The sequence below is a fragment of the Amblyraja radiata genome, chromosome 19 (assembly GCF_010909765.2).
Source record: "Amblyraja radiata isolate CabotCenter1 chromosome 19, sAmbRad1.1.pri, whole genome shotgun sequence".
NCBI lineage: Eukaryota > Metazoa > Chordata > Chondrichthyes > Rajiformes > Rajidae > Amblyraja > Amblyraja radiata.
In genome coordinates this window covers 18,956,035-18,982,687 of record NC_045974.1, presented here as the reverse complement: position 1 = coordinate 18,982,687, position 26,653 = coordinate 18,956,035, and the positions used below count along the sequence as shown (strand labels likewise).

At 46.5% G+C, this 26,653-nt stretch overlaps 1 protein-coding gene across 1 annotated transcript in view; it reads right to left on the bottom strand.

The window, feature by feature from the left end:
* The window catches only part of htatsf1 (HIV-1 Tat specific factor 1), a 28,421-nt gene extending 13,655 nt beyond the window's left edge, over positions 1–14,766 (bottom strand). The window contains exons 1-4 of the mRNA XM_033037842.1: positions 14,534–14,766; positions 11,845–12,019; positions 2,436–2,483; positions 1,247–1,401 (exon numbers count right to left, since the gene is read on the bottom strand). Of these exons, the coding sequence (XP_032893733.1) occupies positions 1,247–1,401; positions 2,436–2,483; positions 11,845–12,019; positions 14,534–14,707 (552 nt within the window). The 5' untranslated portion in view covers positions 14,708–14,766. The remainder of the gene's footprint in view (positions 1–1,246; positions 1,402–2,435; positions 2,484–11,844; positions 12,020–14,533) is intronic.
* Positions 14,767–26,653: the final 11,887 nt, after the last annotated feature.

The following is a 26,653-nucleotide window of genomic DNA, read 5'->3' as shown; positions in this document are numbered from 1 at the left end:
CATTGTGGAAAACTATGGGAAGAAATTTCAGGGCTCATGGCAGAGATATTTGTATCATCGTAGCCACGGCTGAGGAGCTGGAAGACTGGAGGGTGGGAAATGTTGTGTCTTTATTTAGTAATAGCTGCAAGCAAAAGGCCTGGAACTACAGACTGGTGAGGTTTACATCAAGGGAAATTCTAAGAGGTGGAATCTACATGCATTTGGAAAAACAAAGTGTGATTATGGATAATCAGCATGGCTTTGTGTGTAGCCAGGGTGTGTAGATTATCTATGATTATAACAGAATATTGATCAACTGGGCCAAAGGACTGAGGAATGGCAGACGAAGTTTAATTCAGATAAGTGTGACGTGAAGCATTTGGGTAAGACAAATGAGAACAGGGCTTACATAGTAAATGGTAAGCACTTGGGGAATGTTGTAGAACAGAGACCTAGGGGTGAATATACAAGCTTCATGTAAATAGTGACGTAGGTACACGGGGTAGTGAAAAAGTTCTATGCCATGCTTCCCTTCATCAGTCAAGGTATTAAGTACAAGAGTGCAGACATCATGTGATGGCACATCATGTTACAGCTGGACAAGATAGCGGTAAGGCCACATTTTGGAATAATGTGTATAGCTATGCCCTGCTAGGAAAGATTTATTGAACTAGAAATGGCGCAAAAAGGTTTACAAAGAAGTTCCTAATTTAGGCTTAGACTATCAATATACTATATATGAGATACTATAGATTTAGTTTAGAGATAGCACGGAAACAGGCCCTTCGGCCCACCGAGCCAATTAACCTACAAACCTGTATATCTTTGGAGTGTAGGAGGAAACTAAAGATCTTGGAGAAAACCCACGCAGGTCACGGGGAGAACGTACAAACTCCGTGCAGGCAGCACCCGGAGTCGGGATCGAACCCGGATCTCTGGCGCTGCAAGACAGCAACTTTACCGCTATGCAACCGTGGCCGCCCAGACAAACAAATAATGCAGACAAATTATGGAAAGATGTGAAAACCACAGGGTTATCATGTAGGAACTGCAGTTGCTGGTTTAAAAAAAAAAAAAAAGACATAAAATCCTGGAATAACCCAGACAACATTTCTAGAGAACATGAATAGGTGATCTTTCAGGTCAGGATCCTTCTTCGGACTGAATGCGGGGAGGCAGGAAAGGATTGAGAGTTGACCTCAAACATGGCAGGTATCACAAATAATAAATCACATTTCCATTTAAAGTTGCAACAGCAGTGTACCTTTAGGTAGGAGCAGAGTCCATCTCCCTTGAGATTTCCTTCTTTGTCCTTGTACAATTTAACTTTATATTCTAGTGTTTCTGGATTTTGCATGATGATCCCATACTTTGACATAAGCTCCACAAATTCATCAGGTGTGATGTCTGGAGGTAATCCTACAAACAGGATATATTTAACTTGAGGTATATTTAAGCATGTTTTGAATATAAACATTTCAATAGACAATAGGTGCAGGAGTAGGCCATTCGGCCCTTCGAGCCAGCACCGCCATTCAATGTGATCATGGCTGATCATCCCCAAACAGTACCCCATTCCTGCCTTCTTCTCATATCACCTGACACCGCTATTTTTATGAGCCCTATCTAGCTCTCTCTTGAAAGTATCCAGAGAACCGGCCTCCACCGCCCTCCGAGGCAGAGAATTCCACAGACTCACAACTCTCTGTGTGAAAAAGTGTTCCCTCATCTCCGTTCTAAACAGCTTACCCCTTATTCTTAAACTGTGGCCCCTGGTTCAGGACTCCCCCAACATCGGGAACAACTGCCTCTAGCGTGTCAGTGTGGTACAGTGTTAGTGTGGAAACAGGCCCTTCGGCCCACCAAGTCCTTGCCAACCAGCGATCACCTGTACACTAGTTCTATCCTACACTAGGGACAATTTACAGAAGCCAATGAGCCCACAACCCGTCTTTGGAATGTGGGAGAAAAAGGGAGCAACCGGAGAAAACCCACGGGATCACAGGGAGAAGGCATGAACTCTGTAGAGACAGCAACCCTACCGCTGCACCACTCTGCCACCCTAAAATAAAATTGTAAATACAAATTAATTATCACATCAGCTCCTTGGTGTGACAACTAAAGAACTACTCCTGTCAGTTTCACCACTATTATTATTATCATTAATCAATTAATTTTTTTGGCGATTGCTGGTACCCGTCATTAATCGCAGCAGGTCGTCTTTAACTTTAGCTTCTGTAACTAACCCAGCACCAACTGGGTATTCAGTTATATATATATATTGTTCACTCTGCTGTCCTCTATCCAGGATAACTTTGTACATTAGGCCATACTCCACTTAGCATTGAGCAAGGGCTTGGCTACACACAGACATCTGAGCTAGAATATGTCAGAAACATTTAAAATCTCAGCACAGTTCACTTTGTTCGTACATTCCACGGTCCAGTACGTACCAGTGATATACACACTTGTGTTCTTCTGTTCTTCAACGTCAATCCAGCCTTTAAGAGAAATATTTACCCATGCTGTTAAATATATTACTGCATATAGAAACATAGAAACATAGAAAATAGGTGCAGGAGTAGGCCATTCGGCCCTTCGAGCCTGCACCGCCATTCAATATGATCATGGCTGATCATCCAACTCAGTATCCTGTACCTGCCTTCACTCCACACCCCCTGACCCCTTTAGCCACAAGGGCCACATCTAACTCCCTCTTAAATATAGCCAATGAACTGGCCTCAACTACCTTCTGTGGCAGAGAGTTCCAGAGATTCACCACTCTCTGTGTGAAAAATGTTTTTCTCATTTTGGTCCTAAACGATTTCCCCCTTATCCTTAAACTGTGACCCCTTGTTCTGGACTTCCCCAACATCGAGAATAATCTTCCTGCATCTAGCCTGTCCAACCCCTTAAGAATGTTGTAAGTTTCTATAAGATCCCCCCTCAATCTTCTAAATTCTAGCGAGTACAAGCCGAGTCTATCCAGTCTTTCTTCATATGAAAGTCCTGACATCCCAGGAATCAGTCTGGTGAACCTTCTCTGTACTCCCTCTATGGCAAGAATGTCTATTCAGTAGACCTGAATATGAAGATTAAATTCAAACCTGCGGGAATCACTATTTTCTATTCAGCTCCAAACTTTGCCCCCTTCAAATTTCAACCAAGTTACGCAAGACAATCTTAATATTACAGTCCGAGTCCATTCCACTCCCTCCTTTCCAAATTTTGAGATCATCCATCTCTTGCACATAATGCCATAGCACGGCAAGAGCCTTCAATCATCTCAGTCGGGTACTCTGGAACACCCTTTCCCCAAAATTCAGTCCTCTGGCCATATGCTGTACAAAACTTCTTAAACCCAACCTTTTGGTCTCTGACAGAACCTCCAAAACTCTTAGCCTCCACTGGGATGACCCAAAGTAGTTTACCTTCTCGGGTCATCCAGTAAAGGTTCAGTGCTGGAGACTTGCCCTTTCCCCTCACCTCTTTCGACCACCAATCTCCATGTCCAAAGAAGGGCTCCGATCCAAAATGCCACCAGTCCAATTCCTTCCACGGATGGTGCCTACTCACTGAGTTCCTCCAGCAGTTTGTTCTTCGCCAAAGGATCAGTGCTAGCTCCATTTCCACTGGAAAGTGCAAATGTTTAGTTTTCCATCATTGTAGATACCATGACAAGACCATGCAAGTCATCTAGATGATAGCTGAGAAAATGTGAGGTCAACTAAAAAGGAAGGTTCCAACGTACAACCTGCCACCTTGGATTGAAGATCAAAGCAATATCCTGCATCTCATTTGGCAACCTCTGTTGCATGTGTGGTTAGTTGTCAATGGACATCTGTTCACAGTATGATCATGCTCAATTATGATCATGCCTGCAATAGTTGATTAACTTGCTGAAAGGCTAGAGGCCAGAATCAGACAACAATCATACACCTCGGTGCTACTGTCAAAATGTGAAATTCAATTTCTCAGCCAAGAGAAGACAACTATTGAAAAAGAGGGAAGAAAGTGTGCAGAAAACCTCACAGAAAGCAGTAAAATACACGATTAACCAAACCAGGGTAGGAGTTTCCTCTTACAGTGTGAGGAAGGATCCTGACCTAAACATGCCCTATCCATTCCCTGCACAAATGCTGCCTGACTCGCTGAGTTATTCCAGCAGGTTTTGCTCAAAATTCCAACATCTGCAGTTCCTTGTGCTTCTAAGAGTTTCCTTCCTGCCTTGGGATTTTCCAGCACCTCCTTTAATCTGGATGAAATTACGGGATCGCACTTGAAATCCCTCTGAAAATGTGGCACCTAGGCCAGGTGAGGTGGCCAGTCTCAACCCCACCAGGACTTCTGCGACTGAGCAGCAGGTTGAATCTGTCCCTTGCGGCCAAGGCTCTTGAACTCCAACCCAGCAGATCCGTTCCCATAGCCGACTTCCAAAGTCAGTTTTGTGGGCCAGTATCTCACCTCCCCGTCAACGTAGGTTGTCCATTCAACTCCTCTCAGAGGCCGTGACCTCTAGTGGTCTGGAAAAACAGATAATCCAGCAAGGTTCTGGAACTAGGGGTTCTGGAAAAATCGGGGGTGGACCTAGATTACCTAAATGGAAATATCGGAACATGCAGATTTCTTCGGACACTCGGTCTTCAAATCGAGAACAATAGCATGATATACAGATAAGATCTTAGAAATATTTTAACTGCACAATAAACATCCAAACAAGAACAGTGATATAGCCCAGCACTGCAAAACATGGTGCATACTCAGCTCACTGTATTATGTATAAAATTGTGCGGAAAAAAATCAAAGCAATGTTATGAAACTGAAATGTTTAGTTGATCAATTAGAGGCAATCAAATAGGAATACGAACAGCAATACAGTTCAGCTTTTCACATCATTACTTACAGATGACCAAATGCTATCTATTTAGGCAAAACAAAATATTGTGTTCAGTTAAATCTGCATCTGTGGTCAGACAGCTGGCTTGATACATTCTGTGTTAAAATAAATTGTTATATTTGTATGCAAGTATGGTACAAATTCATAAGATTCCTAGTTTTGTAGATTTAATTTATCAGGACTGTCAACATGGTGATCATGGGGCGCTGTCCTGTGCACGGCTGCCCAGCCAGCAGCTGTCTGTCTTTTCATCTTTTTATTTTAGTTAGTTAAGTGTTTTGTTTGGAGGTCTAGACTTTTTTTATGTGGGGGGTGGGGAGAAGGGAGAAACTACCTTTCAGGGTCCCTACCTGGTCGGAGAGGCAGCTTTTCTCCGGGCTGCAGCTTCGACCCGTCCTCGCGGCCTAACAGCGGGCCTGGAGCGGCGTTTCCTGTCGGGGACCGCCCAGAACCTCGGCTTCGGCGGCGGCACAGCGCTGGAGCGCTATCGCGGAGCGGAGCGGGCGATGCCTTGCCCGGGTCGCCGCGCTGGAGCTCCGGTGAGCTGAAGATCGCTGAGGAAAACATCGCGGAGCTGCGGGACTGTGGAGCGACCAGCTGCGGGCGGCGGCGCTGAACTTTACACCGGGAGCCTGGGATCTCTAGATGAGATCGCCAGTTGTGGAGCTCCAACCGGCGCGGCCTTGTTGGCTTTGGAAGCCGCGGCCTCCAGTACGGAAGCGGCCGTTCCAGGGTTCCCAAGCCGCTGAGAGGAATCTCCCGATGCCGGAGCAACATCACCCGGCGAGAACGGCCAGGAACATCGGGCCTCCGTAGAGGCAACTGTGGAGGCCTCAATAGGCCCGACTATGGGTGAACTGGAGTTGGGGACTGGACTTTGTGCCTTCCCTCATAATGGGAACCATTGTGGGGGGATGTTCTTTATGTTTAAAACTCTTATTAATGTTATGTCTGTATTCATTCTTTATGTGCTGCAAAATGGCAAGAAGCATTTCACTTCACTACACCTAGGTGTATGTGAATGTGACCAATAAAATACCTTTGATACCTTTGACCTTTGATTGGATCACAAACAGGACAAGCCATCACAAGATAAAAAGCTGTGCCTCTTATAACCTCGGGATGTCCCAAGTGGTTTATTACTTTTTGTGTAGTCACTGTGATACAGAAAAACAAGAATCACAGCAAGATCCCATAAGCAGCCAGGAAATAAGTACCCAGAAAATGTTTTGTAGTGACAAATTTTGGATTTATATAGAACATTTCATGACCATTTGTTCCAAGGCAGAGCCAACTGGCATCGAATCGCAGACCACTGAAACAAGGCCTTTGGCTCACCATGTCTAAACCCAACTCTACTGAACCCATTTTCCAGAATTAGGGCCACAGCCTTCCATGCCTTTGTAATTTGAGTCATTGCCAAGCTTCTTCATAAATGTAATGAAAATCTCTGCCTCCACAACTCACTCAGTACAGTAAAACTCCGATAAGCTGCTAACTGACTATTCAGAAATGTTGATGGTGCACCATCTGGCTAACCCCCCGTTCCCCTTCCCGCGCATTGGGACCCCACACCCAGGCCACCCGTGCATCTATCTATCTATACATAACTAAAACTCTGATCTTGTCCTCTTCCAGTTTGGGCGGTTTTTCTATTTGCGCAAAAACGGTACGCGATTTTTCGTCAGCTCGTGCGCCGTTCTCCCGTGCTGTGAGTGCAACAGGTTTTGTTCCGATCGGTAGTATATTATAAAAGTTAGTGAGGTTTAAAAATCATAAAAAACTCGTGTGCACAGATCGATCTCCTCTCCTGCCAGTCAGCGCCACGCAGATTGGTCTCTTCTCATGTCTCTCCCCGAGATGGCCCGCCCCTTCCTGCACAATCGCGTCTTTACTGGAGATGAGGGAAGCTGCGGGTGGCCGGTGGAAGTCTCCAACTGGATACAATTTTCGGAGGGACCGGAAGCGACCAGGCCCAGAGTCGGAGATGTCGCCAAATGGAAAACGAACAGCCTGATCCCAGCAGAGGAGAACGTCCAGCGCCCGCTGCGAGTCCCAAAAGCACCGTCATCACTATGCCCCACAGCTTCAGCCCCTTCCCCTCTGGTCCCCCTTCCCCTCCTACCCCCTACCCCCTCCCCTGTGATAGCCGAGGATTCGAAGTCCTACTCCCTCTAAACCTTTCCTATCCACGTACCTGTCCAAATGTGTACTAAATGTTTTTATAGTACCTCTTCTCCCTCCTGTGGTAGCACGATCCATATACCCACCACCCACTGAATAAAAAAGTTGTGCTTCAGGTTCCTATTTAATCTTTCCCCTCTCGCCTTAAACCTATGCCCTCTAGTTCTTGATTACCTTATTCTGAGCAAAAGATTATGTACATTCACCCCATCTATTCCCCTCATGATTTTATACACTCTATAAGACCCCACCCCCTCTGCTATAAGGAATAAAGTACATAGCCTGCCCCACCTCTTACTATAGCTCAGGCCCTCAAGTCCCGGCAGCATCCTTGTAAATCATACTGCACACCTGCTATAATTTGTGATAACCAGACGATGATTCTCATGCAAATCATTGATGAAGCAGGAAGGGAAAGCATCAATCCCTGACGCACACTACTGCAGGACTCCAGTCCAAAAAACAACCTTCCACCATTATCTACTGCTTCCTTCCATGAGACCAATTCTCTATCCAATCGGTTAGCTCTCCCTGGATCCCAATGCAATCTTACCTTCCAGGGCAGCCTACCATGCAGAACCTTGTCAAATGCCCTGCTGGTCCAAATAAACAACATCTATGTCTTTGCCCTCATCAACCTTTTTAGTTACTCCTTCAAAAAACTTAAGACACAATCTCCAATGTATAAAACCATGCTGACTATATCTAATCAGCTCCTGTCTATCCAAATGCAAAAAATATCTTATCCCTCAGAATCCTGCAGAAAATGTAAAAGGCCCATCCTTTGGAAAGTGAACCCAAAATGTCACACACGTGACCCAATGACATCAGAGCGATTCATTAAAAAACTATTGTAAGAGATTATTCTTATTCACTGATATTTTCCCACCCACAGAACTATAATGCATGTCTGCTAAATATATGGACATCCTAGCTTTTTAGAATTCAGTTTGTAGAACGGTTCAGTGTGGCGTCACACACGTGACCAGTCATATTTTACCTCTGACCCTAAACAAACATTGTCAGCATTACATATAAATAGTTTACTTGATAAACTGAAAAAAATGAACTATATTTACAGCACAAAACAATATACCTGTAATGCTTTCAGAATTAGAAGAGATGTATTCTACAATTCTTCATCTTTTTGGTCACACGTGACTAAGAATGGGCCAAACATATTCTTCCGTGGATCTTCAATCCTTACCTTAAACCTACATCCTTTGGCTTTTGGATGCCGGTGCCACAAGTTTCCTACTATCTATCTCCCTTATAATTTTGTATACCTCAAGCATTCCCCCCTCCGCATCCTCCGAGAATAAGCAACCTATCCCTCCTCATAACTTGAACGTTCCATCTTGGCGAATTTCCTCCGCACCCTCTCCAGTTCAATCATTTCAATCCTGACCAAGAATAGTTCATCCTTTCCTCCCTGCTCTATGCTACACGCCTTCTTTACCACCTTGTGCTGCAGACCTCTGGTATTCTTGGAAGTTCACACCAAGATCCCCGTTCCTCAAAACTCTCCTCACCTCACTATTCCATGAAAATAGATAAGTCTGCAAATTTGGGTGGTTCTGAACTTGCATATTTTTTAGCTATAAAACCCTCTTTTAATTTGCATTATTAAATATGTAGTATAATATTTTTTTTTTAGCAAACCAGGTGAGTTGAATGAGAGCACAGGAAACTACGCCCATTAAGTTGATAAGAAGATTGGGAAGCAAATCAGTAAATTGATATGGAGCAGGAGAACGGGCCCCTGTGAATATACATGGAGCATGGAAACCAGACCCCACGTGTTCACAAGGAGGATTGTGACAGGACCTCAGTGAGATTATAAGAGGCATGGGAAACATCATCTAATAAGCCAAACGCTGAACCATAGGGATTTCTGAACATTCAAATAGCTATTTTCAAGTTCAAGTGAGTTTATTGTCATGTGTCCCTGTATAGGACAATGAAATTCTTGCTTTGCTTAAGCACACAGAAAATAGTAGGCATTTACTACAAAACAGATAAATGTGTCCATATACCATGATATAAATATATACACACATGAATAAATAAACTGGTAGTGCAAATAACAGAAAGTGGTTGCTAATAATCAGAGTTTTGTCCGAGCCAGGTTTAATAGCCTGATGGCTGAGGGGAAGTAGCTATTCCTGAACCTGGTTGTTGCAGTCTTCAGGCTCCTGTATCTTCTACCTGAAGGTAGCAGCGAGATGAGTGTGTGGCCAGGATGGTGTGGGTCTTTGATGAGACTGCCAGCCTTTTTGAGGCAGCGACTGCAATAAATCCCCTCGATGGAAGGAAGGTCAAAGCCGATGATGGACTGGGCAGTGTTTACTACTTTTTGTAGTCTTTTCCTCCCCAGGGCGCTCAAATTGCCGAACCAAGCCACGATGCAACCGGTCAGTATGCTCTCGACTGTGCACCTGTAGAAGTTAGAGAGAGTCTTCCTTGACAATCCGACTCTCCGTAATCTTCTCAGGAAGTAGAGGCGCTGATGAGCTTTTTTGATAATTGCGTTAGTGTTCTCGGACCAGGAAAGATCTTCAGAGATGTGCACGCCCAGGAATTTGAAGTTCTTGACCCTTTCAACCATCGACCCGTTGATATAAATGGGGCTGTGGGTCCCCCTCCTACTCCTTCCAAAGTCCACGATCAGTTCCTTGGTTTTGCTGGTGTTGAGGGCCAGGTTATTGCGCTGGCACCATATGGACAGTTGCTCGATCTCTCTTCTGTACTCTGACTCATCCCCATCAGTGATACGCCCCACAATAGTGGTGTCGTCCGCGAACTTGATGATGGAGTTCTAACTGTGGTTCGCTACGCAGTCATGGGTATAGAGTGAGTACAGCAGGGGACTGAGCACGCAGCCTTGAGGTGCTCCCGTGCTGATTGTTATTGAGGCTGACACATTTCCACCAATACGAACAGACTGTGGTCTGTGGACGAGGAAGTCGAGGATCCAGTTGCAGAGGGATGCGCAGAGACCCAGTTCTGCGAGTTTGGTAACCAGTTTGGAGGGGATGATTGTGTTAAATGCCGAGCTGTAATCAATGAATAACAGCCTGACATATGAGTTTTTGTTGTCCAAGTGGTCCAGTGCAGAGGGAGGGCCAGCGAGATCGCATCTACCGTTGATCTGTTGTGGCGGTACGCGAACTGCAGTGGGTCCAGGTTTTTGTCGATGTAGGAGTTGATTTGCTCCATGATCAACCTCTCAAAGCACTTCATCACCACCTGCGTTAGTGCCACTGGTCGATAGTCATTGAGGCATGTCACCTTACTCTTCTTGGGCACCGGTATAATTGATGCCCTTTTAAAGCAGGTGGGGACCTCAGACCTCAGAAGTGAGAGGTTGAAAATGTCCGTAAAAACTCCCGCCAGTTGGTCCGCACAGGTTCTTAGAACACGACCGGGTATACCATCAGGACCAGGTGCTTTTCGGGGGTTCACCCCTGTGAAGAATTTCCTGACATCGGCCTCTGTGACTGAGACTGAAATGCCATCGCAGCGAATGGGGGATCGGGAAGGCACATCAGTATTCTCCCTGTCAAAGCGTGCGTAAAACGCATTGAGCTCGTCAGGGAGTGATGTTACACCGGCATTCGAGCTGCCTCCTGGTTTTGCCTTGTAGGAGGTGATTGCATTCAGACCCTGCCACAGCTGCCGAACATCTGTCTCGTCCTCCAGTTTGGAGCAGAAGTCCCTTTTGGCCTTTTTGATGGCCTTACCAAGGTCGTATCTGGTCTTCATGTAGGCCACTGTATCATTGGAGGTGAATGCCCTGTGTCTGGATTTCAGGAGAGTGCGGATCTCAAAGTTCATCCAAGGTTTCTGATTGGGAAACACTCGGAAGGTTTTTGTAGGGATGCAGTCCTCCACACATTTCTTTATGAAGTCTGTAACGACTGTGGCATATTCGTTCAAGTCCGTTGCCGAGTATACCGGGAGTATATTCCACCCATCACTGCACATCAGTATTGACGTTGCCAAAGCCAACGCTTCACATGACGCCATCAACATTTTTTGTGTCATCTGTAAACCCACCAAATGTAATGCCTACATTTCCATGCAACTCATGAATGTATATACCAAACAGCAGGGTCTGTGGTCCACCATGAGCACTGACTTTCAATCTCACAAATCTCCACCAGTATCATCCTCCTATTATTCAGTTTGGGATCTAATTTGCCAACGCCCTGGATCTCATCTGGGTCCTTGTCATATGTAAATCCTCGTAGACAACATCACTACACTGTATTTCTTCTTTAAAATGACCGACTCTGCTTTCAATACTTTAATGTATCTGACTTATAATGAACCAACACCAACAGCTTGTATTTGCCGAACTATTGATGATGTAGATACATTAGGGAAAGATAGCCAGAGAAGAAGATAAATGGGATTTCAAAAGAAAATTAAAAAAAATATTTAAAAGACATCTGGACAGGTACATAAATAGGAACAGTTTAGAGAGATATGGACCAAATGCGAGGTTAGACAGGGCATCTTGGTTGGCACGGACAAGTTGGGCTGAAGTGACTGTTTCAATGCGTTACGCCTCTGTGATGAATAACTCTTGTGCAAACTTCCAAAAGTAAGCTCAGCCAAATGATACCACAGAATATACTACATCAACAGTAAGGTCTAACCCTGTGGCACCCATATTCAGGTCTTGGTGCATCTTTTAAAAAAGCAAAATCACATACTATAGGAAGAAATGGACTGAAAATGAGCCAAAACAATGACAATTAATAAAAAATAATTACCCGCATCAGCTTTCCTCTTTTCTCCTTTTGCGTCTTTCTGAGACGTACTGAGCCCCGAAGGCTTCTCAGTCACACCAGACTTCTCCGTGTTAGTGGCGCCACCTCCAGAATCAGCAGAGGTTTCTTCAATGAAGCCATAATTCGCTTGATAATTTGCCAGAAAGTCTTCAGTTATCTACAATGTTAAGACATATTAAAAATGCATTACTTCCAGTCTAATTTGGGGGGAGGGGGCAGACACACCAGACTGCAGATGTTAGAACCTGGAGCAACTCAACAGGCTAAGTAGCATAAGCGGGGTGAAAGGACTTGTGGCAAAAGGACGGGGCAGGGAGGGGAGATGGGGTTGAGACCGTGGTTGGGCTCAAGACAAGTTAAATGCTCAGAGGACATTTCCTCCAGTGGGAAGGTGGACAAACCTTGGATCGGCCATTATCAGAGTATACCTGGGGACCATTTACAGAGATGTAGAGTGGCAATTTAGAGGCCAATTAACCCACAAACACACACATAATTTTGAAGTGGGAGGAAATTCACATGGTCACAAGGGGAATGTGCAAACTCCACAAAGACAGTACCCAAGGTTGGAGTCGAGCCCTGCTATGGCGCTGGAGGAGGAGCATCTCTACCAGCTGCACCACTGTGCTGCACTAATGGGGATCAGGAATGGAAGGGAGAGAGAAAAATATATTGCTCTGATGGACAAACATTCCCAATATAAAGTAGCTGTTTTCTAAAGTCTTTCTAAAATTCCATTCACTCTACACCTCCATCCCCCACCAGGAAGGTCTTAAAGCCCTCCGTTACTTTCTCGACTGCAGAACCAGCCAATTTCTGCCTACTAATTATCTCCTCCACCTAGCAGAGCTGGTCCTTACTCTCAACAACTTCTCCTTCAACTCCACCCACTTCCTCCAAATCCAAGGCCGCTCGCATGGGCCCCAGCTATGCCTGCCTCTTTGTAGGGTACATCAAACAATCACTGTTCCAGGCGTACACTGGCCCTATCCCTGAACTCTACCTCCGCTACATTGACAACTGCATTGGTGCTGCCTCTTGCACCCATGCAGAACTCACTGACTTCATCACCTTCATGACTAATTTTCATCCTGCACTCAAATTCACTTGTACCATCTCCGAAATCTCCCTACGTTTCTGGATGTCACTGTCTCCATCACAGGAGACAGACTATTGACCGACATCTACTACAAACCTACTGACTCCAATAGCTATCTAGACTACACTTCTTCCCACCCTGCTTCCTGTAAAGACTCTAACCCCTACTCCCAATTCCTCCATTTACGCCGCATATGTGCCAGGATGAGGTTTTTCCATACTAGATCATTGGAGATGTCCTCATTCTTTAGGAAACGGGGGTTCCCCTCTTCCATTATTATAGATGAGGTTCTCACTAGGGTCTCCTCGATATCCTGCAGCACCACTCTTGCTCCCCCTCCCCCCATTCACAACAAGGACAGAGTCCCCATTGTCCTCACCTTCCACCGCATCAGCCGTCACATACAGCATATAATTCTCTATCGCCACCTCAAACGGGATCCCACTACTGGCCACATCGTCCCATCTCTTTTCTGCAGAGACCGTTTCCTCTGCAACTCCCTGGTCAACTTGTCCCATCCCACCCAAACCACCCCCTCCCCAGGTATAACTGCAGGAGATGCAACACCTGTCCCTTTACCTCCCCCTTCTACTCCACCCGACAGTCTTTTCAGGTGAGGCAGAGGTCCACTTGCACCTCTTCCAACCTCATCCACTGTATCCGCTGTGATACAGCAGGTATCAACTGCTGTACATCGGCGAGACCAAGCGCAGGCTTGGTAATCGTTTCGCTAAACACTTGGTTGCTCAGCACTTTAATTCCCCCTCCCATTCCCAATCTGACCTTTCTGTCCTGGGCCTCCTCCATAGTCAGAGTGAAGTGTAGCGCAGATTGGAGAAACAGCACCTCATATTTCACTTGGGTAGCTTACACCCCAACAGTATGAACATTGACCTCCAACTTCAAATAGCCCTTGCTTTCCCTCTCTCTCCATCCCCTCCCCTTCTCAGTTCTCCCACCAGTCTTACTGTCTCCGACTACATTCTATCTCTGTCCCGCCCACTCCCCTGACATGTCTGAAGAAGGGTCTCGACCTGAAACGCCATCCATTCCTTCTCTCCAGAGATGCTGCCTGTCCCGCTGAGTTACTCCAGCATTTTGTGTCTACCTTCGATTTAAACCAGCATCTGCAGTTCTTTCCTACGCAATGTAAAGTTGCAGTCTGCGACAGACAATACCCAGGCAAATTAGAGTCAGACTCTCTGCCGCTGAAAACTAGCCCCCCACCGGAGCTCTTCCTGGGATCCAGTATCCCTTCCAGCTTCCCCACCTGCCCCCACTCAGGGCTCAGCACCTACCCGCTGTACACCAACGATACTAGAGGAACGCTCCTCTAGTATATTTGCTGTACGCCCCCCAATTCCCCCCTCACTCCCCATCCTTTACTCTCTCCCCTCCTTGTCTCTCCCACACCCTCTCCCTCCCCTCCCCACACCCTCCTCCCCCCCTGTTCTTCCTCTCCCTAACCTTTTCCCCCTTCCTCGCCTCCTCCCCCCTCTCCTCACCCGCCTCCATCACCTCCTCAACGCCCTCCTTCACCCTCTCCCCTGCTCCACCTCCTCTCCCTCCCACCTTGGGGAACCAGGCCCTCTTCTCCTCGTCCCACTCGAACTCCGTGCCGTCCTCATCCACCATCGTTTTGCCGTCCCCCACATGTCCACCCCGCTCGTGTAGCTGCTGCAATCGCAGCTGCTCGTAAAAGTCAGCGTTGGCCGGGTCGCCGCTCATCGCCGGGTCGCCGCTCATCTACTCCACAGGCAAAGAGGCCTCCGCTCCGCCCCGGGCCGCAGCTCAACTCTCACCCCGCGCTCACTTCCGGCGGAAACCGCAGCTTGTCCCGAGCAAAGATTCTAGAGGATCCTAGATACTGGAGCTCGTCTAGTATCTTTGGTTCCAACCCTCCCACCTCCCTCAAATCATTCCTCCATAGATGTCACCCCCCCCCCCGCCTCTCTCCCTCACCCCCCCTCCCCCTCATTCCTCCCTCATCCCACCCCCCCCTCTCCCTCATCCCCCCCCCCTCATTCCCCCCCTCATCCACCCCCTCATCCTCACCCCCCCTCCCCTCATTCCTCCCTCATCCCACCCCCCCCCTCCCTCATTCCCCCCTCATCCCCCCCCCCTCTCCCTCACCCCCCCCCCTCATTCCTCCCTCATCCCACCCCCCCCTCTCCCTCATCCCCCCCCCTCCCCCCCCCTCCCTCACCACCCCCCCTCTCCCTCACCCCCTTCCTCTCCCTCACCCCCCTCCTCTCCCTCACCCCCCCTCCCTCAACCCCCTCATCCCCCCCCTCCCTCAACCCCCTCATCCCCCCTCTCCCTCACTCCCCCTCCCTCATCCCCCCTCCCTCATCCCCCCCCCCTCCCTCATCCCCCCCCCCCTCCCTCATCCCCCCCCCCCCCCCTCCCTCATCCCTCCCTCATCCCCTCCCTCATCCCCCCCCCACTCCCTCACCCCCTCCGTCACCCCCCTCTCCTTCAAGTAAACAAGAGACAGTGATGTAGAGAGTTATAGACCAATGAATGAAAGATATGCAAAACAAGTAATAATGATAAAGGAAACAGGCCATTGTTCGCTTTTTGTTGGGTGAAAACGAGAAGCAGGTGCGACTTGAGTAGGGGAGGGACGGAGAGAGGGAATGCCAGGGTTACTTGAAGTTAGATAAATCTATATTCATACCACTGGGTTGTTAGCTGCCCAAGCAAAATATGAGATGCTGTTCCTCCAATTTGCGTTTAGCCTTGCGCTGACAATGGAGGAGGTCTAGGACAGAAAGCTTAGTGTGGGTGTGGGAAGGAGAATCAAAGCGTTTAGCAACCGGGAGATCAGGTAAGTCCAGGCGGACTGAGCGAAGGTGCGGAAGCTGGGCGAGGGTCTGCCTATCAAGGATAGGCCTAAGATAGACACAAAAAGCTGGAGTGTCAGCGGGACAGGCAGCATCTCTGGGGAGAAGGAATGGGTGAAGCTTCGGGTTGAGACCCTTCTTTAGACCTGAACCGAAACGTCACCCATTCCTTCTCTCCAGAGATGCTGCCTGTCCCGCTGAGTTACTCCAGCTTTTTGTGTCTATCATCGGTTTAAACCAGCATCTGCAGTTCCTTCCTACACAAGGATATGCCTAGTCAGTCACAGCAGTAAATGCACCCACAGACAAAACATTTTCCTCTCCAAGCAGGGCAATGTCAAAGCTGTTTCATCATCGCTAGAAGATGGCCAGATTCCAACCAACAGGGTAATCTTAGTGGGAGATTGCTACTTCTCCAATATTGACTGGGTGTAAAGGGCATGGACAAGATGGAATTTCTTAAACTTGGCCAGAAAGCTTCCTTATTCAATATATAGAGGGGCCCACTAGGAAAGGTGCAACACAACCTCCTCTGAGAGAATGAGGTAGAAAAGTTGACAAGTGGCAGTGGAGAACACTTTGGGATAGTTGCTGTAACTACGAGACTCAAACACGCGTAAAGATACAACACATCTTTATTAAACACTTACAGCATTGGATCTGCAGTACTTTACATCTCCGAGCTGCTGCATCTACTGCCTGACGTAGGTGAGTTCTTAATATTATAAAGCATGCACTAGGCGGGGCTATTACTAGCAAGCACTATGACTGGCTAACATGCAATAGCCGATCTACAGTCGCCATAATTCCATTTAGTTTTAAGTAAATGTGGAGGAGGATAGGACGGGTAACGCCGATTTTAGAGGCACCATTCAACAACTTGCAGAAGTCGATTGGGAGAACCTATTTGCAGGTCAGAAGATGGTTGGCAAATGAAAGGTTTTTAAAAGTGAGATAGAAGGAGTACAGGGGCAGCATGGTCTGGTTATGGTGAAGTGCAAGCCTTATGAGGTGTGGGAACCCTGATTGATGAAAGATGTTAAGACTGGTCAGCAAAAAGAATGAGGCATATGTCAGGTTTAGGCAGTTCAGAGCAAGCATAAGAAGTGTAGGAATACATTTAGGAAGGCAATCAGGAGGCCAAAAAGAGGTAATGAAATGGAGCTGGCAGGCAAGGTCAAGGAAAATCCTGTGAAATTCCCCAAGATTATATTAAAAGTAAAATTGTGGCAAGGGAAAGATTAGGTGCCCTTAAAAGATCAGCCTGGCCATCACTGTGCAGACCCACAAGAGATGGAGGAGATACAGGCCAGTGAATCGGATGTCATTTGTGGGGATAGTTGTTGGAGAAGATTCTCAGGAGTAGAATCTACCAGTATTTGGATTGGCATCGACTGATTAGGAATAGTTAGCATTGGTTCACATATAGGAAATCATCTCACTAATGTGAGAGTTTTTTGATGAGGTCACCAATTCTGATTATTATAGCTTTGATTGATTGAAAAATACAGCATGGAAATGGGCCCTTTGGCCCACTGTCCTCACTGACCATCGATCACTCTAGTTCTATGTTATCCCACTTTTGCGTCCTCTCCCTACACACCAGGGAGAATTTACAGTGCCCAATTAACCTACATACTAGCACACATTGGGGATGTGGAGGAAATGGAACTCCACGTGGTCACAGGGAGAACGTGCAAACTCTGCACAGACATCACCCGAGGTCGGGATCGAATCCGGGACTCTGATGCTGAGGCAGCAGCTCTACAAGTTATGCCACGGCTCACTGTCTACCAGCTGCGCCACTGAAAGACATCTGGACAATTATGTTGATAAGATGGTTTCAGAGTGATATGGGTCAGATGCAGGCAAATGGGACCAGCCCAGAATGCCAACTTGGTTGGCAAGAACACACAATACACACAATACACAATACAATTTATTTGTCATTTGGACCCCGTTGAGGTCCAAACGAAATGTCGTTTCTGCAGCCATACATTACAAAACGAAAAAGACCCGAGACACAACACAATTTACACATACACCCATCACATCGCTGTGATGGAAGGCAAAAAAAATTATCTCTCCACTGCACCCCCCCCCCCCCCCCCCCCCGATGTCAGAGTCAAAGTCAAAGCCCCCGGCAGGCGATGGTGATTGTCCCGCGGCCATTAAAGCCACGCCGGGTGATGCAAGGTCGCCACCGGGTCTTGGTGTTAGAGCCCCGGCGGGCGCTCGCAAAGTCCCGCGGCTATTCCAAGCCGCGCGGGGCGATGGTAAGTACCCGCTCCAGGTGCTCTTCAACCCCGCAACTCGGGTGGGAGAAGTCGCCGCTGCGGAAGCCCCGAAAAGCGGTCTCCCACCAGGGACCCGCGGGCTGCCGGTGTTGCCGTCCGCCAGACCCGCGGTTGTAGCCTCCGAATCTCCGGGGGTCGGTTCACAGCAGCGCTCCACCACAGCTCCACGCGCTCCGGACTTGGCCAGCCCCGTGACGGTGAGTAGTCCGCAGCTCCTCAACTGGAGCCCCAGGTCGTTCCTGCTGGAGGCCGCTCCACGTTGCCCAGCCCCAACAACAACGGAGACCCGACAAAGAAAAGGTCGGGTCTCCCATGCAGGGGAAAGATTTTAAAGTTCCCCCCCCCACCCCCACCCCACCACACACATACCCCAACAAAAAAAATAAATAAAAACTACATAGAAACGAGACAAAAATAATAAAAAGACAGACGGACTGCAGAGGCCGCTGCTGACGAGAGTCGCGCCGCCCACCGTCCCAATGGAACTATGTTGTCGAAGGGATTGCATTGTGCTGTATACTCCATGAATTCATGACACACATGCAATTCTGAGCTCACTCCGCTAAAGCCAATCAGTAACCCTTCAGTAACCCAGGAGTCATGAGAAATCTCCACACACTCATCAGTCCCTTAGGATGACAGAAGATGCTGGCATCTGGAGCCAAAATCAAACTGCTGAAGGAACTTAACGGATGCTGCCACTGAGTCTGAAGAAAGGTGCCAACTGAAAATGTGTTCTATTCATGTTTCCAGAGATACTGCTTGACCCGCTGACTAATTCCACACTGTTCCTTTTTTCACTGAGATTTCACCAGGATTTTCTTTTGCGCTGTTCCCGTACTTTTTCACATCCACAAACAAGACTTATCAGGTGGATGGGTGAAACATCCTCTTCTCTTATCCCTGTTAGTCATTGAGCAAGGCAACTCACCTTGCAATGACGACGAGTCAGCAGAAGGGTCTCGATCCGATCATTCATTCTTTCTCTCCAGAGATGCTGCCTGTCCCGCTGAGTTACACCAGCATTTTGTGTCTATCTTCGGTTTAAACCAGCATCTGCAGTTCCTTGCTACACAACTCAACTTGCAATGAGCCACCTCAGCTTCTGAAGAATGGTCACGACCCGAAACGTCACCCATTCCATCTCTCCAGAGATGCTGCCCGTCCCACTGAGTTACTCAGCTTCAGGGTTTGCAGGATGGAGCTGTGGCTGTAAATTCACACATTGCCACTCTGTGGCAGTGTTGTGCAGGGCAAAATCTTCAACTTCACCAGCACATCACCATCTCTCAGAACAATTTAATTAGCAGGATTATTTTAGCTCATGCACAATTATACTGTGGGGTTATTTTCTTTAACTGCACAGTAATGATTAATGGTTCGGTTTTTCCACATATCAGGCTGATTGTTTTAAGCACAATAAGGACCATTTTGGCATAAGGCAGCACAGAGTGTAAACACTGACCTTGGGATATTCCAACCTAAGTAAACACACACCCAACGTCTTTACTGCTGCTCCACTTTGGGCAATTTGTCTTCAGTTTCAATAACCCTTCAAACTCTTACGCGTGTTGATCAGAGCAGCATTTGAAAGGTTTCCTGGCGTTGGATGCTTGTGCTAGGCCTGAACAAGCCCATTCATTCATTATCTTTCATCTCCAATCATGGTGCACACCACCCGTCATTATAATGACAGTCATTTGAGTCAAACTCCATACGCAACAAGTCTGTAGCAGGCAAAGGCTCACAGGCAAACAAGGTAAATACCCCAAGTAACCTGGAGGCAAGGGGAGCAATGGGGCCCCCATACAATGAGACACAGGAAAGTTGTGCAGGCATGGGCACTCATGAGTTTCTGTATGATTGCATATATGTGTGTATGTGCCTGCGTGTGAGAATGTGTGAGAGCTTGTCCATGTGCAATTGTTGTATGCTTCAAATAAATATCCATCGAGCAACCACATTCCTCTATAGCTCACCAGGTGACCTCCCATCCAATGACCCTGTGAATATCTGATAAGGATTGACCAACCTGGTGGTACAGATGGTGGAGCCGTTGACTTGCAGCACCAAAGACCTAGATTTGATCCTGACCTCGTGTGCTATCTGCATGGAGTTTGCACGTTCTCCCTGTGACCGTGTGGAGTTCCCTCGTGTGGCCCATATTCCTCCAAATCTTTCCTATCTACCTGCCCAATTATCTTTTAAATATTGTTGTACTCGTTTCTACCATCTCCGTGGCAGCACTTTCTATATTCATGCCACCCTCTGTGTGACAAACGTGCCTGTCATGTCCCTTTTAAATCTTACCCCTCAGTTGTGAAACCAATACCCTCTACTTTTAGACTCCTCTACTTTGACGATAAGACCGTGACCATTCACCTTATCTGTGCCCCCTCATGATGATTTTATAAACCTCTGTAAAGTCACCCACAGCCTCCTACACCTCGGGGAAAGAAGTCCTTGTCTATCCAGCCCTTCAACTCAATCCCTCCAGTCCTGGTAATATTATCATAAATCTTTTTACACCCTTTCCATTTTAAGACATCCTTCCTGGATTTAAGACATCCACCCGGCGCGGCCTGCGGACTTTGGGAGCCGCGGACTCCGGTAGGAGGGGGCCGACTCTGTGTCCACGCCGGCTGAGGACGTCCCGCAGCCCCGACGTCGGACTTACAACACCACGGCGAGCGGGCCTGAACATCGGGCCGCCCGTAGCAGCGACTGCGGAGGGCTTGGGGAGGCCCTGACCACGGGGAACAGTGGAGGAAGAGACTGACTTTGGTGCCTTCCCACACAGTGGGAAACTCTGATTCTACTGTGAGGGGATGTTTTTATGTTAAATTCTATCGTGTGTTGTATCCTTTATTTTCATTGTATGGCCGTATGGGAATTTCATTTCACTGTGCCATCTGGCACATGTGATGAATAAATGTATCTTGTATCTTGTATCTTTCTCTTGCAGTCCAAGAGGAGCTTTTAAAGCTTCAAGCTGAATAGAAATGGATTGTTGATGATCAGCGTGGGCTTGGAGGGCCCAAACACTTGTTTCCTTGCAGGATCTCTCCACAACAATTTGACTCTATGGACGAAGTTGACAGAAATAGTTAATTAGTATTACAGTCTGTCGGAGATGCTGTCTTTCAGTTGAGATTTTAAGATCTTCACGTAAGAGCTCATCTACACACCGTAAGATGTAAAGATTCATTGCAATCCATTGAAATAGATCCATTGAAAATTTTTCTATGTTTCTATGTTAGAGTGTACAGTCCCCTGACAGGCATTCAACAAGCAGAAACAACCAAATCAACAGTGTAGTTGATAGTGAGATAGGCTTGGCTTCAGAATGATGTTGATCAGCTGGTAAAATCGGCAAAGCTATGGCAGATATAGGTGATGCAGCTTGGATGGTCTAATAAAGGCAGGACATACACAATGAATGGTACGACCTTTGTAGACAATAGACAATATAAGTGCAGGAGTAGGCCATTCGGCCCTTCGAGCCAGCACCGCCATTCAATGTGATCATGGCTGATCATCCCCAATCAGTACCCCGTTCCTGCCTTCTCCCCATATCCCCCATTTTTAAGAGCCCTATCTAGCTCTCTCTTGAAAGCATCCAGTGAACCTGCCTCCACCACCCTCTGAGGCAGAGAATTCCACACTCACCACTCTCTGTGAGAAAAAGTGTTTCCACGTCTCCGTTCTAAATAGCTTACTCCTTATTCTTAAACTGTGGCCCCTGGTTCTGGAGGTTTTGAAGAACATCGGATCTTGATATATACAGTACCTAAGTTCAATGATCTCAGAACATAGCAGCATGGATAGATAAACTTATAAAGATGGCATATGGATATTTGCCTTTATTAATTGCAACAGAGTTTACAAGAGCAGGGTAGTCTAAGCATGACTTTATAAACACTATAGGAAGATCATGATCGCATTGGAGGGGGTGTAGTGGAGGTGAACTAAGATGAAATGTTTCAGTTATGAAGAATTAGCATAGTCTTGGTTTGTTTTCCTTGAGCAAAAAATAAATAATTGGAAGAACTCAGCATCTGGAACACAATGCTTGAGTAGGTGGTGGAGATAGGTATCACAATTATAAGAAGTATCCAGATGGGCAATTGAAAAGCCAAGGCTTAGAAGGATACTGACCAAGTGCTGATACATTGGATATGTATTAGTTTAGTTTAGTTTAGAGATATAGCATGGAAACACGCCCTTCGGCCCACCGAGTCCACGTCATCTATTGATCACCCATTTACACTAGTTCTATGTTATCCCACTTTCACATCCAATCCCTACTCAGGGCAAATTACAGAGGTCAATTAACCTACAACCCCACATGTCCTTGGGATGTGGAAGGAAGCCAGAGCACCCAGAGGAAGCCCATGTGGTCACAGGGAATATGTACAAACTCCACACCGACAGCAGCCGAAGTAGGATCAAATCCGGGTCTCTGGCACTGTGAGGCAGCAGCTTTATCAGCTGCACCACTGTGCCACCCCTGATAATGGATAGATACTTGATGGTCCACAATATAGAGTGGGCTGAAAGGCCTGTTTCTGCGCATTATGATTTTATTGATTATCTAAACAGAGTTCATCATTGTTATTTGTAGGATCTTATTTTGTGCAAAATTTGTGGTGATTACATTGAAAAATAACTATAATTAATAAAAAAAATACTGGCCTGGCTGTGAAGTGATTGTGTACATCCCGAAATGGTAAAGATGATGCATAATTTTGTTTTATGCACTGAAAGGGTCAGACACTGAATGGATGGCCACTTATAGGTCAAGGAAAAGAATCTTCTACCATCCCTTGCACCGATAGATAGCTAAAATGATGTGATTTCTCTACATCTGCCGACTGTCAGTACTACTAATCCCAGGACTAACTCTCGGAATTGTTCATAGGGCCCAAGGCCCGGGTCCCTCCCCGAGAGCCGGCCCCATGCAACATGAGCCGCCTTTCCGAGATGCCCAGCGTACCGTTCTGTGACGCGGAGAGGCGCGTACTGTACAGGCTGCTCCTGCACACTCTCCACTTCATCGCCCTCGTCTTTCGTCCAGACACACCCTGGCGGTCCGTGTTACCACCTGACGAGGGGAGCGGTCCCCAGTGGAGGTCTATCTACAAGGGAGTCCTCCCCCTTTACATCGGGGACCTGGGGTGGAGAGTATTGCACAAAGCCGTGGCCTGTAATAGGTATTTGAGCCGGTTCACGGACTCTTCCCCTGCTTGTCATTTCTGCGGTGAGGAAGAGACCGTGTTCCATGTGTACATAGAGTGTGAGAGGTTGCAGCCACTGTTCGAGTATCTGAAAGGGCTGCTCCTCAAGTTTTGGCTACATTTTAGTCCAACACTATTAATTTATGGGCACCCGGTGCAGAGGGGGGAAGGATGGGAGGGAGGAGTGGGCCTCCCTGTCGGTCTGCTCCTGGGCCTGGCCAGGATGGCCATTCGCGGGTCCAGGCAGCGGGCAGTCGATGGCCGCACACCGGTCGCCTGCCTGCCCCTTTTCCGGGGTTACGTCCGAGCTCGCGTGTCCCTAGAAAAGGAACACGCGGTGTCCATGGGGACTGTGGAGGTCTTCTGTGCACGCTGGTCACCACAGGAGGTTGAATATATTATCGATAAGAATGTTAATATTTTAATTTGATAATTTTGTTTAAGTGTTAAGAGGGAACATGTGGTGTCCATGGGGACTTTGGAGGCTTTCCATGAATACTGGTCGCCGTTGAAGGTCGAGTGTTTTGTTAATAAACGGAACACTCGACCTTCAACGGCCATTCGTGGGTCCAGTTGACGTTGACGTTATTAATTTGACGATCATTTGTTTGTAAACTGTCAGCATAGGCAGTCTTTGATTGTGTTAATACTCTATGTTTATTTTTATTTTTTGAATAAAAGTAGTTTCATAATTTAAAAAAAAAAAAAAAAAAAAAAGGGCTAACTCTCTGATCCTCAAGAGGTCATCCATGCCATTTGTTTCTTTAGAGGGTTACTTTCACTGTCTCGGCTATTAACCACACTGCTTTCATTACACTTTCACACCCAAATCCTTACTGTGGCATTCAGAAATTTACCTCAACTGAACAACAAAGGGATACTCCCGAAGAGACCAAGGGAAATACACGGTGAAATGAGTTTCCTCCCTTGCCCATTCACATCAAACAATACATCAATCCCATAAACATCAGTGAGGCCCTTACAATGGAGATTTTTCCAACAGGCCAAAGCTCATAGTGAAATCTATTATAATAATACATTTCATGGCACTTTAGTGGATAGTTGTGGTAACAGTGGGTAAGTTATTAAGAAGTATTCAGGGACTTGAATTGGTGTTCTAAAAACACAAGTCCAAATCCCACCATGCAAGCTGGTTACATTTCAATTCTAATAATTACATTATTTTGTAATTAAGTAAAATGCGGTAACCATCTAGATTGTAGCAAGATCCATCTTCTTCAATCACATCTTTCAAGGAGGGAAATCTATCATCGTAACCTGGTCCATAGGAGTCTAGGTTCACACCTGGCATTATGGCACGCTGGCAACAGGTAGAGCCACTTCCATACAGTGTCAGAATGCCCATGTTCAATCTGGACCTCTGGTGCTGTCTGTGTGGAGTTTGCTCATTCCTCTTGTGACCACACAGGTTTCCTCCTCATGCTCCAGTTTCCTCCCACACCCCAAAGGTGCGCAGGTTGCTAGGTTAATTGGCAATTGTAAATTTGGGGAGGAGATGATGGGAATGTGGAGAGAATATATTGGGATCAGTGTAGGCTGGTGAGTTAGTGGGCTGAGGGCTATGTTTCTGTAGCTTATCTCTCTATGATTCAGGACCCACAGACCAGTTTTGGTAACTTTCATAGGGTGTAGAAGAACTGGACCATGTCTGAAGTTAAACCGATGGCTGATTCCTGCGTTTTTCTCAGTGACAATGGCGCAACAATTAATTATTAAAATCTATTATTAGTTTCACCCTGTGGCTGCAAGGTCTGGCTATACCCACGACTAAATGCCACACACTCGAGGTGGTCACTCGAGTGGGGGACAAACCATCGCAAAGTTGCATTTGAAAAATAATGAATATAAGCACATCTTCCCTTTTATTTGGAATAAAAAGGAACTGTAGGGATTTGTTCAGGTGGCAAAAAGATTTGCCAAAATAATGTCCCCTTAACGGTCTCAAATTCTAGATGTACAGGAAGCCAAAACCTCAGAGCGGAAGGAAGGGAATAAACAGGTCAGATGTGGAACTGGAGAAGAGAGTGCCCACCAATAGCTTATTCCCCTCTGGAACTAATGTTCTGGACTGACTCTTTCCCTCGCCACACTCATTTTACAGATGAGTTACTGTTTCTTCATCAACAAGGGAAACGTTTCTGCATTCCTGCATTGGAATGGTGATTTCAGGGAACTCCAGTGAGGATCTGGCCTTGATCATTTCCAGACGTAAACGACAGGTGGCGCTCTCGCATCTTCATATTTTCAAAATGTTTCTCTTGTCAAAGTACAAATGTCTCCTTATTTCTTAAGCTCCAATTTAAATTCCATGGAAAAGTTATCCTGATTTGGGATACCTCAATGTTCTCAGTCAGTAGATGGGCCCTAGAGTTGCAAAAATATACATAAGTATATTTTTATCAACTTTGTACCCTGCGTACGTGATAATTGAAATGTGTAGAAAGGAACTGCAGATGCTGGTTTAAACCGAAGATTGACACAAAATGCTGGAGAGACTCAGAGGAACAGGCAACATCTCTGGAGAGAAGGAATATGTCTCCACATCACTGTCTATATCTCTCGTTTCCCTTTCCCCTGACTCTAGTCTGAAGAAGGGTCTCAACCCGAAACGTCATTCATTCTTTCTCCAGAGCTGCTGCCTGAGTTTCTCCAGCATTTTGTGTCTACCTACACGTGGTAATTGTTTGCTTTCTAACAACAAAATGCAAAATGCTGATCATTCTTTATAAACTGATGACCATTGCAACGAAGAATACAAAATGATGACCAGCAGTCTTTGGTTTCGTAATCATGCATCTGCTGTGGCTTTTTAGATTTTGCTATATCTACACTAAAAAATAAATTGCATTGTGAAAAATACATTTATGTGGCATTTCATCACTGTTCTCCAACATCTGCAATGAGTTGTACTGAAATGCAGCGACTGTTCTGTAGTTATCAAACATTCTACACACAGTTTGATCTCAGAAACAACATCAGTGTCAAGTTAATTTGCTTTCATGGCTTTTGACTGAAGAAAAATGTAGACCAGGAATAAAAATAGAAAATGCTGGAAACACTCAGTGGGCCAGCGAGCATCTATGGAGAAAGATACAGAGTTTCAGATCAGGGCATCTTCATCAGAACTAGGAGGCAGAGAGAAAACAAGTTAACATTATGTTGCAGGGAGGGTGTGGGAGGGATAGATAAAACAGGAGGAATATCTCCTGCCTAGGTGAGGTCAGGATTGGATTGCTGAGAGGATAAACTGTAAACCAGGTCATCTGGTTGATGAGTTAGTGGGGGAAGATA